Below are 18,011 nucleotides of genomic sequence, written 5' to 3'. Positions count from 1 at the left end.
TTTATCTTGTTGCGTTGGGAACCTGGTTTTCAAAAAAACAAACAAACACACGTCTCGGACAACCCCTTTAACAGCCTGTTATGTTTGTACATACGTATACACAACCCATCATAATTCTCAGAGTGCTATAATATAAATATAAAGGAACGAATACTACTACTAGTCTAAACATCCCAAAAGTTCAAGGGGGAAAAAAAAAAACGCACTAACAACGTTCTCCAGAATCTTGCGGTGAGAAGATTTATCTACATTTTAGAAAGCATATTTTATCTGCTCATTATTTGTCCAAGTTTTTCCGAAAGCGTTAAAACACAAATATTTATGGCAACTCTGCAGTTCCTAAACTTGGCTACATCATAAAAGAACCCATCAGCAACACATCCCCATTTGTAATATTTGGATTTTTGGCCTATTCCTATGTATATACAACATCATCCTATTTGCCGTCATTTTACTGTTCGATTAACCACTCTACAGATCGCGGTCCAGGGCATTAACATAGAACAAATGTGTTTTCACAAATCTAATTATGCCATGGCTTTTATTTTTAGTCGTGAAAACATTGGTTGGCTGTACTTTGATTAAAAAAAAAAAAAAAACTACATCTGCCATTGGTTTGTCCATCACCTGCAGATTAGAGAGCTCCAAGTGTTTAAGCCAGGCATTGCCTTCTTGGAAGACGTCCCAAGACTTTTATACAGTTTGAGAGATGCGCTTGAAATAGGATGGAAGAAATGTACTGAAATAGCCAAAATCGGTCACCTCCAAGCACACTGCAAGATGGTATTTTGTGTGAGAACTTGATATTGCCCAACCCATTCCTCAGCTCTCTGGAGTCAAACCAAGAATGATTTTTAATGGAACCTTCTCATGTACTCCTAAATAAATACCAATTGTTTTACATCTTACTGCTAAGCAACACAGATAGTTGTATTCTGCTTCCAAGTGTTTTCATCTTCTCACAGCAAGTTGTTAGAGCACAGCTGCAATGTTAATATGTATATTTTAGGAAGCTGCGTCGTCTTTATTTGTGTTGATCTTTAAAAAGATTGCGCCCAATTAAATTTTAATTCACAGAGTTTTTTGCTTTTTTTTAACGTTCCTGTTTCGGGATATTGTGGTTAGATACTCTACATGTTATAGCGCTCCTTGATGTTCTTTAGATTTCCTCTTAGAATGTCCACAACATTCGTCCAATGCCGGTGAGAAGCCACTTCCAATGCGCCAATTCTTATTGGCTGGCTGGTACAATAGCAGAAACACTCCACCTCCGTGTACAAGAGGATGCAGGAAGTTGGAACTGAGCATGTAATAGTGATGTCCAGTACTAGTAATCACTACATATGGAGAGAAATCAAAACACCACCAAAAGGTGTCAAAAAGGTGTCTAGTAGCAATATGTACCCACAGGAGAATGTTTTTGAAAAATGAGACAAAGTGAAAAAATGCAATGTTTTACATGATCTAAAAGAAACAAGCAACGATGCCTGTAAGTACAGCATATGAGGCCAGGAAATAAGTCATCACTAGCAACATGTAAGCACCAACCAGTGAGCATTTGTACTAGATGGTAGAGGCCAGTATTTTTTATTTATTTTTTTTAAGGACATTTGCTGGTTTTTTTTTCTCCTTTGGTGGGAAGAGGGGGGAGTTGAGCTACATGAAAACTCCTTTAACCCTTTAATGACACAGGACGTAGAGTTACAATCTGTGCGTTCGGGGTTTGTATGGAGGGTAATCAGGAGCCGATCCCACTCAATTTTATGCAGGTGTTTCTCACAGCTGACAAGCACTGGCAACAGCCATGATTAGCGTGGAAGCTAATTGCTGTTGTTAACTCTTTAAATGCCACTGTCAGTTCTGACAGCGGCACTTAAATCCCCTGATCAATGTTCGTGGTCCTGAATGGGCCACTGTAATGTGATCATGGGGTGCTGCTTCGGTCGCTGTGTCTCATTGCCTATCAGATATAGGCATAGTGTAATACTAAGGTATCGCAAGTTCATGTCCCCTATGGGGTTAAGTAAATGTAAAAAAAAGTTGAAAAAATGAAAAGTAAGAATAAATATTATATATATAAAATAAAAAAACGAACGCATTAGGTTTCCCTGGGTCCGCAAAGGACTGATCTATCAAAGTAACGCATTATTTGTTCTGCACAGTGAACGCAGTCAGGCATAAAAAAAAAACAACGCCAGAATTACGCTTTTTTTGGTCACCTCAACTCCAAGAAAAATTTTTATTATAAAAATAGTGATCAAAAAGTCAGATGTACTCCAAAATAGTACCAATAAAAACTACAAGACGTCCTGCAAAAAACAAGCTGTCAGACAATTATGTTGGCAAAATAATTATGGCGATCAGAAAACGTCGACAGAAAATAATTCTTCCGAATACATTTTGTTTATTAAAAGCAGTACATGTATAAATATATACACACACAGACGCAAACACACAAGTATGTATCGTCATAGTTGTACTGACCCACAGGATAAAGTTTCTCAGTACATTATATGGTACATTAAGCAGTTCCATTTAAAAATTCAACTCATCTCGCAAAAAAACAAGTCCTCATACAGCTACATCGATAAATAAATAAAAATGTTACGATTTTTTGAAAGTGGGGAGGAAACAATAAAATGAAAAAGGTCCGGTCCTTAAGGAGTTAACAAAACGAGAGTGTATAGTGTGCTCGCATTCCAACATACGATGATCTGATGTATAAAAAATGTTCTAACAAAAAGTTGTGGTATTGTCCATAATCACATCTTTCATTTTCAACCCAGAAAGAATTAAAGAAATCGAGACTCTCGATTGTTTGGCGTGGCCACTAGAGATGAGTGAGCGTACTCTGTTCGGGTGTTTTTGCACTCAAGCACCGCTTTTTCCGAATAACTGACTACTCGGACGAAAAGATTCGGAGGGCGCCGGGGGGTTGCAGAGGGGAGTGGGGGGAGAGCTCCTCCCTGTTCCCCACTGCTCCCCCCCCCCCCCGCTCCACCACGCCGCCCCTCAAATCTTTTCGTCCGAGTAGTCAGTTGCTCGGAAAAAGCGGTGCTCAAGTGCAAAAACACCCGAACCGAGTACGCTCGCTCATCTCTAGTGGCCACCTTTTGTCTAATGACGAGCCTATTGTTTGCCTTAAAGGGGTTCTGTCATTAAAAACAAAAAATTTTATACTTCCCTATTGCTCCCCAGGCAGCCTGCTTACCTCTTCTTCTTATCCCAAATCTTCTCCTGGAGCCGCTTGTCAATTCGGTCACGTGACCTCCAGCACCCGATTTTCTTCCATCCGGTCAAAAAGCGTACACTGCCTACCTTCCGCTTCCTTCAGGTCAATGTACGCATACGTCACTAGTGACGTGTGCGTACATTGTCTTGTGAGGAAGCACGGAATGAAGGTAGCCGCGCGAGACAACGGCACGACTGCGCACGCGCGAGACAGCGGCACACGACTGCGCATGCGCGAGTCTGCGGCGCGCTCGCCTGGGAGCACTTTACACGTGCACACTCTCTGCCAATAGAAATGTATCCCTGACACTGTTGTCAGGCAGAATACATTTCTATTAGCCAATGGAAATGCAAGCTTCTGCTGCCTCTCGGCCAATAGAAATGTATCCCTGACACTGTTGTCAGGCAGAATATATTTCTATTAGCCAATGGAAATGCAAGCTTCTGCAGATAAGCATATATATATTTTATTTATATAAATATATATATAAATAAAAGTATATATATAAAAAAGCATATATGTGTGTGCATATATAAATATATGCATATATATATATATATATATATGTGTGCATATATAAATATATGCATATATATATATATGTGTGTGCATATATAAATATATGCATATATATATGTGTGTGTGTGCATATATGTGTATATATATATATATATGTATATATGCATATATATATATTTATGCATATATATATATATATGCATATATATATATATATATATGCACACACATATATGCTTTTATATATATATATATATATATATATAAAAATAAAAGTATATATATATAAAAAGCATATATATATATATATATATATATATATATATATATATATATATACACATATATATGCTATCTGTATCTGTCTACCCGTCTATGTCTATCCGTCTGTATTTATCCGTCTATCCGTCTGTATTTATCCGTCTACATTTATCTCTCTATGCATCTGTATTTATCCATCTATCCGTCTGTAATTATCCGTCTGCCCGTCTATCCATCCGCGTCTATTCATCTATATGTTTATGTGTATATACACACATATATCTATCTAGCTTTATTTGTCTGTGTGTGTGTATATGGCGGTTTCAGGCGAATGTAATTTTCTTCCCTTATGCGGCCATGATTGTCACGGCCGTATATTGGGACAAAACTAAGCCTATGATTACTGTGGTTTCTCTCTCGTTAATACTTGACCGAGAAAATATAGGACCTCCCCTATGAATACTATGTGCGTGAAAGATCAGGCGGCCGCCGTATTCCCACCATTTATTTTGTTTCTTACAGTTGCTCCTACAGCGGTGTGTGTGTTTGTTTGTTTGTTTGTTTGTTTGTTTGTATGTATGTATGTATGTATGTATGTATGTATGTATGTATGTATGTATGTGTATATATATGATACACACATACGCACATCACAAGGCATTGTTCTTACAAGGCGCACTGCACTGGCAGACACACTCGCATATTTGCCATGCAAGATATTGGTTTGAGTTTCTCGGGCTGATATAGTGCTCACTTGTGTAAAATCAGCCACAGAGAATGAATTTAACATCACCAAAGACATAAAGCTATACATTGCCCTCTATTGTCAGCATGCTGTTATCCTGACCCCCAAGTGTCAATGCATAATGCATCCCAAGTGGCAGCGTGCCCACCCATATCACATCTTGTATCCAAGCTAGAGGCGATACAACAGGGTCCTAGAACGTCCATGCCCGTCCGTTTCGCATTTTAAATCCAAGCTAGAGGTAGTACAACAGGGTACTAGAGCCTTCATGCCTGCCTGTATCACATCTTGTATCCAAGCTAGAGGTGGTACAACGGGATACTAGAGCCTCCATGCCTGCCTGTATCACATCTTGTATCCAAGCTAGAGGTGGTACAACGGGATACTAGAGCCTTCATGCCTGCCTGTATCACATCTTGTATCCAAGCTAGAGGTGGTACAACGGGATACTAGAGCCTCCATGCCTGCCTGTATCACATCTTGTATCGAAGCTAGAGTTGGTACAACGGGATACTAGAGCCTCCATGCCTGCCTGTATCACATCTTGTATCGAAGCTAGAGTTGGTACAACGGGATACTAGAGCCACCATGCCCGCCTGTATCACATCTTGTATCCAAGCTAGAGGTAGTAAACAGGGTACTAGAGTATCCATGCCCGCCCATATCACATCTTGTATCCAAGCTAGAGGCGGCCCAACAGGGTACTAGAGCCTCCATGCTCCCCGTATCACATCTTGTATCTAAGCTACAGGCGGTACAACAGGGTCCTAGAGCCTCCATGCTCCCTGTATCACATCTTGTATCTAAGCTACAGGTGGTACAACAGGGTACTAGAGCCTCCATGCCCCCCGTATCACATCTTGTATCTAAGCTACAGGTGGTACAACAGGGTACTAGAGCCTGCATGCCCGCCTATATCACATCTTGTATCCAAGCTAGAGGTGGTACAACAGGGTACTAGAGCCTGCATGCCCCCTGTATCACATCTTGTATCCAAGCTAGAGGTGGTACAACAGGACATACATATATACATACAATAAGACCAGCTTTATACAGATGTAAGTGCAGTTGCGCACACTTTTGTGCACTTTTTTGTCTCTCTGAGGGCAGCCGCACATGGGTGTAAGCGTGGAACGTACATGTCCTATGCAGTGTGTAGATATATTACTATACATATTATATGTGTGTGTATGTATGTGTGTGTGTATATATATATATATATATATATATATATATATATATATATATATATATATATATATACACACATATATATATATATATACACACACACATACATACATATATCTATACACACACATCTTGATACATATACGCATAGATAAATGTATATATACATACACTCATACAATACATTGCATGGGGAATATTCCTGTTTTTACCATGTGGAGTGACTACTGTGAGTGATTTTTATGAGTGACTGCTTTGAGTGACTACAGTGAGTGGCTACTGTGAGATTGCAGGGAAGATCTGGAGGCCCTTGGGAAACTCTGGGTGTTCAGAGACCCAGGGAGAAACACTAGCAGATTTTGGTAGACTGCAGGCAGGACTATTCACTGCACTGGATGGGCGGAAGTAGCTTTGTGAGGGCGGAAGTGGTCAGCACAGCAAGGGGTGCTGGGAGATGACCTCCTAGCAGGAGGGGCTGAAGATGTAAACAGAGCATGGAGGTGAAAAATGGAGCCTAGGTAAGTACTACTTCTGAAAAAAACGTTTTATATGTGTTATTTACCACAGGTTGTGCCAGCGGGGCAGATTTACTGGAGAAAAAAAATACAGATTGTAATGACAGAACCCCTTTAAGGACCAAGCAATTTTCATTGTCGCATTGCAAGAGTCATAACTTACTGACATAGCCGGACAAGGGTTTGTTTTCTGAGGTGAGTTGAATTCTTAATGGCACCACTCTGGAGTACATATAATGTGTTCTACAAAAAAATGCGCCAGAAAGTCTGCAATTGATGTTCACCATTCATTAAAAATAACATGATCACTTTCTTATCTGAATCAGCACAATACTAAGATTATAGAGTTTTTATTTTTTACTAATTCTGCACAATAAAAAATTTTATTTTTAAAATGTTGCATTCTAAGACCCATAATATTTTTACTTTTCTAGCAGCGAAGCTATGTGAGGTCTTGTTTTTTGCGGGAAGTGTTGCAGTTTTTACTGGTACTATTTTGAGATGCATGTGACTTTTGGATTGCTGTTTATTGTGTTTTGTGGGAGGCAAACAAAACAAAAATAGAAATTCTGGCAATACTTTTTAAAATTATTTTATGGCGTTCACCGTTTGTGATAAATAACATATTTTCATTGTTGGGGTCATTTTGAATGCAGTAATGCATATCATGTGTTGCTTTTTTAAGCATTTCTTTTAGTATTTTATCCATTTAAAATTTTGGTTTTGTCTGGAAAAGGTGTATTTCTTTCAAACTGTATTTTCTTTTCTTTATTAAATGTAACTTTATTGAACTTATTTTGCTGTTATATTTTAGTCCCTGAAGGGGACTTGAGGGTGTCATCATTCGATCACTTGGATAGTACATTGCATTACTTATGCAGTGCATTCTACTAAGCTTATAATAGCAGTCCAATAGGAGGCAAGGTCTAATAGCCCGGGTTACATAGCAGACATGGAGGCCTTTGTCAGGCTTTTGTCTGCTATGGGAACCCATTAGTACATTGCAATTGTACTGCAGGGTGCTGATGAGTAACAGAAAGAGGCTATTGATTGTGGCATGTAAAGGGCTAAACTGCACCATATTGTGTGTCAGCTCTTTCTATCTTCAAGATAGGTCATCAATAGTTGATCGGTGGTAGTCCGTCGCTTGTGATCTCCAATGATCAGCAATTGATCCTCTTTCCTGCTGCCAGTCCAGTGAGGCCAGAATTCAGCATCAGTGGTCAGGGCTGGAAGTGTAACAGATGGCTACATTCCAATTGAAAGCAATGGGAGTGAGGCCTTCCTATTACCATTCCGGCTTCTCAATGCTGTCAGAGCCAAAACTGTAACAAAAGACATTGGCTCCCATTAATTTCAGTTGGAGTGAAGCAGTCTATTACACTTCCGCCCCTGATCACCGATGCGGACGTCCAGCCCTGCTACATTGACAGCGGGCCGGAGTTATCCTGAGGATAGGTCATCAATAGTAAATGCCCAGAATACTCCTTTAATTCCCTACATTCGGCTGACGGATCCAGTAGTGCAGGCCATCACACTATGTGGGTGCACGCTTATTTTTGCTGGAATGAACTTTTCATCTCACGGGTAGCCTGCTGAAAAGAGCAGGTACCACGCATTAAGAGTAATTTTCACCATATGCCCTGACTATTAAGGTGTCAGCATAATTTGAGTACAACTGTAACATATATGAAGGAATTCGACTTTGGCAAAGAATCGAAAACACAGACTTTTGTGTTTTTTTTTCCTATACAACTGCACACGATGTGTAACTTGTACAAAAGCCATGAGGTTGGCTTAATTATCTCTTTAAATACACTTATGTAAATCTTAGTTTGGATTGTAAATAGTGGCATCTGCTTACCGTCAGCGAGAACTGTCCAAGTCAATTTTGATTTCTTTCACAAACTAAGTGCACTTGTTTTATCCTTTCTTAGTCCTCCGGGGGAGAATTGGGGTAACTAGAAACCACTTCACCAGTCAAATTTATGCATGACACATCAAATGCTTGTTTAGCTATTTTTGTATAGATAAAATTACCCTTTATGCAAGAGGACATTATCCAGAGCAGAGCTATAAACAAATTTCTTAGCAAGCTGGAAGCGTTTCTTTTTTATCTGGCAGACATATGTGAAAAAAGCAGCTCTTCAGAATATATTCCCAAATACCTCACTTCGTAAGTCACATTTATTTATATGATGGATGTAAAATGTGGGTAGAGTGCTGAAGCTTACAAGTACACCTTGAATGAAACAAAAACATGGAGACATGGAGCAAGAAAAAAACTAAAAAGCCTTTTTTTTTTTTACCAATACCGTGTTTCCCCGAAAATAAAATAGTGTCTTATATTAATTTTTGTTCAAAAAGGTTTAACTTTTTCACATGTATAGCTGCCTGGATACTATTTAAATTGACTTTTTAAATCAACTGTTAACAGGGCTTAATTTTGGAGTAGGGCTTATATTTCAAGCATCCTCAAAAAGCCTGAAAAATCATTTTGCATCCTCAAAAATTCTGGAAATTCATGCTATGTCTTATTTTCAGGGAAACAGGGTAAAAGAGGCAACTTGGAAATATGTATAAAAAATTAGAAAAATTCTAGAAAGATCTATCAAATATTTTTGCTCTCTCTATAGACTGGCAGAGCTGTACATCATTGTATCTTCTGAAATTATGGTTGATTCAGACAACGATTATTGCTCGAAATTTGCTCAAAAGCCGTCATCTTGGCGATAATCGTTGCCTCTATCTAAACGGTGCACAACAATAATACAACGACTCAAAAGTCCCGCCGCTACGTCCATTATCATCAGGTTAAAACGTCTGTCTTTAAAAGCAAAACCATCGCTCACTGTTAATCATTATAACGAAAATTGGACGATAATCTATGGGTCTAAATGGGGTCTAAGAGACAGTGCCCCTCCAATCCATCCTCAACTCTGCTGCCCGGCTGATTCAACCCTTCCTCCCTGTTACTCGCCTTCCTTTCCCCTCTGCCAATCCATTCAATGGCTGCCTATTACTTGGAGAATCCAATTCAAGATACAAAGCTGTCCACAACCTGATCCCTAATAGATCTCTTACCTAATCTCTTGATACCTCCCCACTCATAATTTCCGATTCCTCACAAGACCTCCTCCTCTACTCTCCCTTAGTTTACTCTTCACATAATCGTCTCCAGGACTTCTGTGCGTCACCTACACTCTTGAACTCGATACCTCAACCCTTCGGGCCCTCCACAACCTGGGAAAGCTTCAAAAGGAACCTGAAAACCACCTCTTCAGACAACCTACAATAATCCTAAACTTAAACATATGCTGTGCAATGTAGTTTAGCCCTATTCTCCAGTTGTACAGAGCCTTGGAATTAAAGTCCCTTTAAAAAAATAAATAAAATAATAATAATAATTTTTGCATTGCTTTGATCGCTCTGCCTTGACCATTGTCCGGCTTAGCACTTAGAACTGGAATTAACCAAGTTAAACATCTAAGGCTGCCTGTCCATGGGCGTTTTTGGATTGCGTTCCCTGCGGCAATAATCCGGCCGCGGGGAACACAGTGAACGCTTTCCATAGCTGGTTCTGTCTGCTGGCTCCTTCTCCCGGGCGGCAGAAACGCCCATGGACAGGCAGCCTACCACATAATATATAGAGCTATCAAAACACCTTTCGGCCCAAATAATACAATCATCTGCTCATAACTTTCCCATGTCTCTTTGGATACATATTCGCATGGTGTGGAATCCACTGAGCATTAAGCAACAAATCTGCACTGTTTTGATGCACATTTGCTTGTGCAGTTGGCCATTTGAGATCAGGGGAAAAAAATGGGATTTTCACCTTCCCCATGCACCGTACGGAGTTGTCTCTGATCTCCCATGGCCTCCAGCGATGGTGTCTAGACGCACTTAACCGCTACAGTCTGCGATTGGCTATATTGGTCATATGTCTATATGACATGTCATTACTGTAGGCCTAAATGTGGAGACTGGCAGGGGGCAGAGAAAAGGTACAAAAGTGGAGTACAATTTTTTTTACTTCTCTGCTTTTAAGTGTTTCTACCTGCACATTTTACCGTAGAGCTGCAGGTACTCTACAGCAAAATCCGCTGCAATTGGTGTTTGCTGCGAATTTTGATTTTCCCATTGAACTCAATTGGTAATAAATCTGCAATGAATCTGCAAAATAAACTGACACACTGAGGAATTCTAAATCCACACCAATCCACTGTCAATTTACCCGACAGATTTTTTTCTACACTTTGTGGAAGAGAATTCTTCCACTTGACTTGGACTGGAATATTCTGCATAGTTTCTGTTAGGTTGTGCCGCTGGGACCTGTAGTACTATGGTTTCTAGCAGCACAAGCCCACAGATGTGGCATAATTGTGCTGGCTGGGTGTGGTGATCTCCTGCTAGCCAATCCCCTGGGTCTTTGCTCACATATATACCCAGCTCCTGTCAGTGTCTGTTTGGTGTCCAGAGTGAACAGTCACGTGTCCTTGTCCATTGCAGCTTGCTGTGAGTTTGTCGGTTCATGTCCGTTTGTACGTTTATTTTCTGTTAATTTTGTGTCAGTTTGTTCTGCTGAGTTTGTTTGCTATTTATGCGCTAGAGCGGCCCTTAGGGTCCTCTAGTAGATGTGTCTTGCTAGTGTAGGGACTGCAAGATACGAGGAGCCTTGCCGTGGCCTTGCAGCCTAAGTTCACTGGCCAATGTACGAACCAATTCCTCGTATTTTTATAGTTATTCATCTTATGCATACATGTATGCAAGGTGAGTGCTTTGGTCATTTGTCAGTCCCTATGTTATGCCTGCCAATCAGTCGAGTCCACAGTATGCAGTTCTCTGTCCAGTTGGTGTTTCCGTCACCATGTCCAGTTTGAATTCAGTTTTAGGTTCCCTTGTTTGTGATATCGCCGTCTTCTGGGTATGTTTGTGTGAGACCGGTGCTTATTTGCCCACACGAACGTAACAGTTTCCATACGCAAATCCACAGTGGACAACATGCAGTACATCCTCTGCGTGTGAACATAAACTTGCTCTGAATGCGATTTAGGTTGCATACCACAGCTCCTCTTAGAAATGGAATAGAAAGATGTAGCCGTTTTGGATACTATGAAGAGCTGCCTCAATGATCCAGTCACCCACTCGAATACAGATCTACACAAATCACTTTCCTGTTGTATCTTCTTTCTTTCATAGGGCATTAGTACATCGGCCCCTATAATTTCTCTGCCTACCCATGACTTGTAATTATTATCCCCGATTAAGTATAGTAAAAAATGGACCCCTGCCATAAAAACTGCTTATTGAAAGTTTATGATGCTCTTACCAATAAATTTATTTTGCATAGACTCTAGCAAAGCTTGGTGTGCATCTTCAGCCTGCAATGCAAGAGAACATTCCCTGGCCAATATGGTTCTTACAAGGTGCTCTCCACAACCTACAAAAAAGAAAGAAAAATAAATTAAATTACTTAGGACAACAATTTCATAGGACTAAGATTTTTCTGAAATACTTTTAGTGTTGCATATGTAACCAAGAAGGGACAACATTTTTACTTGAGCCAAAGGATTCGGCAATGGGCCGTGGATGTCCCAAAGATTGCTAGTGCTCTTCAGAGTGCATTGTCCCCCTCTAAATATCCCTGGAGATAAAAGGCTGGCATTGCTCTCACAGACTTTAGTTATGAGTTCAAGTTACGTCTAGAAAACTTTGAGTTCACAAGTTTGGTTTGCACTAAGTGACTGGATGTGCCCTCCACAAGTTGCACTCAAGTACAACTTTAGACACTGAGCAACATTGACACTCTAAAACAGGAGTGCACAACCTTTTCTGGACAGAGGTCAAAACTGTCATATTGAATTACTCCCAAAGGCAATAAGACTTAAAAGAGAGGTGTTACCGTCTGAGACACTCATGGTATACTAAAAAGTATTACCCATAAATGTCTTATAGATACAGGTTCCACTTCCAAAACTCCATCTATTGGGAGAAATGGGGTTCCCTTGTTCCCCAATGAGCAGTCCAGAGAGCAGACCGCAAATGCATTTGGCTCTCTCTATTGTAGATTGTGAAAATTGTGGTAAAACTTAGCATGCATAGATGAACACCTCTAACTCATATACTCCTTTCTGGAATGCCAAATGGGGTCCAGGGGATTCCATTCTCCATATATACACGAGGAAAGCAGAGATGGCTACACATTGCACATTGAACCATTTCTGTGCCCAAATGGTTAGGAGACACACACAAAGGCATCACAGGTGACCCACAGGTTGCAGATTGGTATCTATCAGAGCAGGGGTACACTATGTAAAATGTATGCCACCATTAGTATTAAGCGGACCAAACACTCAAACCCTGTTTTGAATCGAACTTTGATAAAAGCTCAGTTCAGCGCAAACCCAAACTTCAGGTGCTTCGTCCCAGCCGAACTCACTAAAATTTCTTCTTCTGCTCCTCAGAAAGACAAAGAAGGAAGAAGCAGCACGGTGGCTCAGTGATTAGCACTGCTGCTTTGCAGCGCTGAGGTCCCAGGTTCAAATGTGACCAAAAACAACATCTGCATGGAGTTTGTATGCTCTCACTGTGTTTATGTAGGTTTCTTCTACATAATAATCAACTTTAATTACTAATACTGCCTGTCAACAGCGTTCCCCGCGGCGATAATAGGCTGACAGCAGAGATCCGTCTGCCGCCGCAAGATACCACAACGCCCGTGGACAGGCAGCCTTACACAGCGCTTACATTTGAGTAGGATGAGAAATGTGGAGAAAAAGAACCTATGGCTCTAAGTGTTAGGGGTATTGATGAGTTCCAGTTTGGTTCAAACTAATTTGATGCTTTTTTGCCAAAATTCATTGAACCGGTGAACCAAAGTTTTCAAAAGCTCACTCAACATTAGTCGTTATCCAAAATTAAAAGGAGAAAAGAAAATTAACATTTTTTGGATAGCAAAACTTGTCTCTACCGAAGTCATGTGAGTTAAAATGCAGTAAATGTAGCAAAGACAAAACGTATTAAATGTTCCAGATACAATCTTAGTGACAGATAAGAATCCATATGGAACACACTGATTCCAAACCAATCACAGAACAGAAAAAAAAAAGTCTTCATGCATAGGCGGCACAAATGCATCTACTGTTTTGTTTTTTTTAAATCTAGCATTTAAAGATTCTTCGATTGTAAATGAATCAACTTCCTACATAATATGTTTCCACTATTCATACATCTATGGAAGATGGAAACAATTAAGGTGCATGCTGCCAAATACAGGAGCTCTATGAAAAAATATTATCAGTAGTTTTGAAATCTAAGATACAGCACATACGACAATATACATGTACAAAACCCATAGGGGTTAAATATGGAACAAATCAATTATACAGTGAGTAAACAAAGCCAGCGCACCACACACTAGTAATCTTTTCCAATACATACCTGCTAAATGTCCTGCTTTTAGACAGATACAGTTGCTTCCAACACATAATTTATACAGTAATTTTCAGAATGTCTTGTAATGTAACCCTTCTGACTAGAGAAAAAATGTTAAAAATGTTCACAATAACAGACCCCCTAACAAGAGTTCGGAGGACTGGATTCTGCTTCCGACATCTAAACGGAGCATCAAAGAGACACAGATGTTTAAGTGGTGCCAAGTTTATAAGTTATGCCGTATCCACACGATAGGTCATAACTATCTGGTGTGGGTCAGACTTCTGGGACCCCAACTGATCCAAAGAACATGGGTCCGGAAGGTTCCTGGAAGAATGAAGTTTAGGTCAAGCATGCGCATTGCTATTCCACTCATTTCAACAAGATGGTAAGAGATAGCCGAGAGGATCAACCAAGTAGACCACAGGTAATCAACTAGGTTTGTAAAGGTCCACTTGCCTGGGTCTGCTGTCAAGTGAAGGTCTGGCAAATCCACTCGGATCACACATTAATGGAGAGGGAAAAGGGAAATCGTAGCAGCTACTTCTCCTGCTCCAGACAACAGAGTTTTGGCAGCTGAGGTCAACATTCGGACCCCGTCCGTCTGTTGAGTACCTCCTTAAGTAGACCATCTCTACCCTATATGCATAAGATGTTCCTAGGCTCCTACTCAAATGATGAACCATGAAAAGGTGCAAAATTCCACTTAAGGCTGCCTTAAGCACTGCTATGGAAAGCGCCAGCACACTGTCCACAAGCAGAGAATTATTGCGATTCTCCGCTCGCAGCGGGCAATTCGCAGCATGCTGTGAATTGCCCCGATTCTCCGCAGTTAGCCTATCAGATAGGGCTGACCAGTGGAGATTCGGTGGCGGCTCCTGCTCCCGGGCGGCGGAGCTCCGCCGCGGGATACCGCAACGCCCGTGAACAGGGGGCCAGGTGTGCAAAGATTAAAAGTTATCCTTATCAACAGGATAGGGGAAAACTAGGATCAATGGAGGTCGATTATTGTCTAACTCTATTATCACCAGCAGTCCCAATGAAATGTATGAAGCATTGACACATGCTCGGCCACCGCTACATTCATTATGGGACCTTCGAGACCACTGTTCTTGTGATTGGTGGATCTGCCAACAGTTGGACCCCCAGTTGATAGTTATCCCCAATACCGTGGATAGGAGTCAACTTCTAATCTTAGTATAACCCTTTAAAGCATACCTCCCATGTGGGTTAAAAAAGAAAAGAACTTCAAAGTACTATTAGATCCTAATGTGATGTACCTTTGTGGAGCCTTTCCTTTTAAAGCTCAACAGTTTGTGCTGAAGCTTTCTGGCTTCCTAATACACTAACAGGAAGTTATTGCCTGCCAAGTAATGGGTATAGTGGAGATGAGGCCTGTCATAGTCACTGTCTCTACAAGCCTGGTAACTCACATTAACTTTTGCCACATCTCCTCCTCTCACACTGCAGAGTGATTGCTTGAATCAGTGCCAATGCTGCTGTAATCACATAACTATATTAACTAGTTTTTTTCCTTTTCAATGAAATGAAGATGCATATATCGTATATAAATTACAACGTAGCTAGCTTCTAGAGACACTTATTTCCTTATTTGGTATGTTAAACTATTTTCTCTTCCTCAGAAAAGTAGTACCGAGTTTCCCCTAAAATAAGACCCACCCCAAAAATAAGCCCTAGCCTAATTTTCAGGGAGGCATGAAATATAAGCCCTAATCACAAAATAAGCCCTTGTTACACTACATTAAAAAAGAATACATTACCCAGCAAGCTCAGTCCAGGTCCTTTCCGCTGCTCTCTAGAGGTTCGGCGTGGTTACCACAGTTCTCAGCCACTCGTACATCACTTCCTGGTTACAGGATTCATAAATCCCACCTCCAGGAAGAGATGGCTGTGATTGGTTTATCCAGGGCTGCATTGATTGGTTCTTCCACCGCTGATCAGCCAATGTGATGGCTGTGATTGGCTGCAGCTCAGCCAATTCATAAATCCCACCTCTACAACGCAATGGTTGTTGATTGGTATATCCAGTGCTGCATTGACGGACTGAGCAGTGATGGAAGAACCAATCACAGCAATCGCATTGGTTTATCCAGTACTGTATTGATTGGTTCTTTACCTGCTGCTCAGCCAATCACAGCCATTGCTTCCTGGAAGCGGGATTTATGAATCCTGTAACCGGGAAGTGATGTTGTACGAGCAGCCGAGGACTGTGGGAAGGGCGTCAGAGCTGTGGAAAGCAGCAGGAGGGACATGGACCAAGCCTACTGGGTAAGTATAATAAGTCCTCCCCTGAAAATAAAACCTAGTGCCTCTTTTGGGGCAAAAAAATAATATAACACAGGGTCCTATTTTCAGGGAAATATGGTAGTTAATTAAAGCGATCCTCTGGTCTGCCAAGATAGCTACATGATGCACACTGTGAACTGGTAGTGTGTTGGTCATTTAAGACGCATGCTGCTTTCTGATTGGTCAGTGCTGCTCACATTAGCAGTGCTAGGAAAAACTGAAGCAGCATAAAAGTATCCGTGTACATCGGCTAGTGGGAGGAGCAATGCGACCATCTTGGAAGGCCAAAGAGGGCCCCAAGGAAATTTCTAATTTGTATTAGAAATCAGCAAACAAAAGGGCAGCAGGAAATATTTCTCCTCCACACTGGTCTTGAGACAACTTTTGTCCATGGGACCAGACAGTCACTTTAAGGGCCACATTAAAGGGGTTGTCTCGCGAAAGCAAGTGGGGTTAAGCACTTCTGTATGGCCATATTAATGCACTTTGTAATATACATCATGCATTAAATATGAGCCATACAGAAGTTATTCACTTACCTTCCCTGCGCTGGCGTCCCCGTCTCCATGGTGCCGTCTAACTTCAGCGTCTAATCGCCCGATTAGACGCACTTGCGCAGAAGGGTCTTCTGCCTTCGGGTCTGTCCGGCAGCATCAGCGTTCTGGCTCCGCCCCCTTCTACGCGTCATCGCGTAGCTCCGCCCTGTCACGTGTGCCGATTCCAGCCTCCTGATTGGCTGGAATCGGCACACGTCATGGGGCGGAGCTACGCGATGACTCGTAGAAGGGGGCGGAGCCAGAACGCCGATGCTGCCGGGCAGACCCGAAGGCAGAAGACCCTTCTGCGCAAGCGCGTCTAATCGGGCGATTAGACGCTGAATTTAGACGGCACCATGGAGACGGGGACGCCAGCGCAGGGAAGGTAAGTGAATAACTTCTGTATGGCTCATATTTAATGCACGATGTATATTACAAAGTGCATTAATATGGCCATACAGAAGTGTATAACCCCACTTGCTTTCGCGAGACAACCCCTTTAACTTAAATCTCCACCTATACTGAAATTAATGGTGTGGAAGTGAACAAAGCTAACAAATAGCACAACACTCACTGTTCTAGATTAGAAACATGATTTTACACACATTTTCTGCTAAAAGGTACAGAACCTATGAGTTTTTTTTTTTCAAGTAGATCACTGGAGGTGATAATTTCTCTACCCCCTTAAAAAAAAAAAATCATAAATCATTTATTTATCCATCAACATGTGAGAGAGCTTGGTTTTTTGTAGTATTTTTCAATGGTACTATTTAATGTCCCATATAATGTACTGGAAAAGCTTTTAAAAAATCCCAAGTGAAATGAAATGGAAAAAAAAGGAGAAGATTCCGCTGTCTTTGGGGGCACTATATGATCAGCCCCAAACTTTTGGGGATAAAACCAGCAAAAAAAACACATGGGATCTGCGCTGTTGGAACCCCCAGGGTGTGTAAAGAATGCAAAGGAAAAAACTGCTTACTTGAGGAGGGATACCCCTTCCAGGAGACCCCTCATAGATGTTAATAGGCCCGTAAGTATATTATCCTAAGGGGTCTTTATCCCAATTGGATCCTCCAGATATCCTTTGGAAAAGCAGGACGACTCCACCTTTTTTCATGAACAATGTGTATTTTGCAAACAGGACAAACAAACAAACCAAAAAACTGAACATGGAAGCCAGCACAAATGCTGAATAGGTCTGGCAGACTACGTTTCGGTCTGGCAACGCATTTCAGCCTACTTAAAGGCCTTTTTCAAGCATATCTTTC

At 41.1% G+C, this 18,011-nt stretch overlaps 1 protein-coding gene across 1 annotated transcript in view; it reads right to left on the bottom strand.

The window, feature by feature from the left end:
• Nucleotides 1-18,011, bottom strand: part of TASP1 (taspase 1) — a 156,482-nt gene that overhangs the window by 43,004 nt on the left and 95,467 nt on the right. Inside the window, exon 12 of the mRNA XM_066595631.1 lies at nt 11,796-11,906. Within this exon, the coding sequence (XP_066451728.1) occupies nt 11,796-11,906 (111 nt within the window). The remainder of the gene's footprint in view (nt 1-11,795; nt 11,907-18,011) is intronic.

Source organism: Eleutherodactylus coqui, chromosome 3 (genome assembly GCF_035609145.1).
Source record: "Eleutherodactylus coqui strain aEleCoq1 chromosome 3, aEleCoq1.hap1, whole genome shotgun sequence".
NCBI classification, from domain to species: Eukaryota; Metazoa; Chordata; class Amphibia; order Anura; family Eleutherodactylidae; genus Eleutherodactylus; species Eleutherodactylus coqui.
This window is presented reverse-complemented; position numbering and strand designations above follow the sequence as displayed.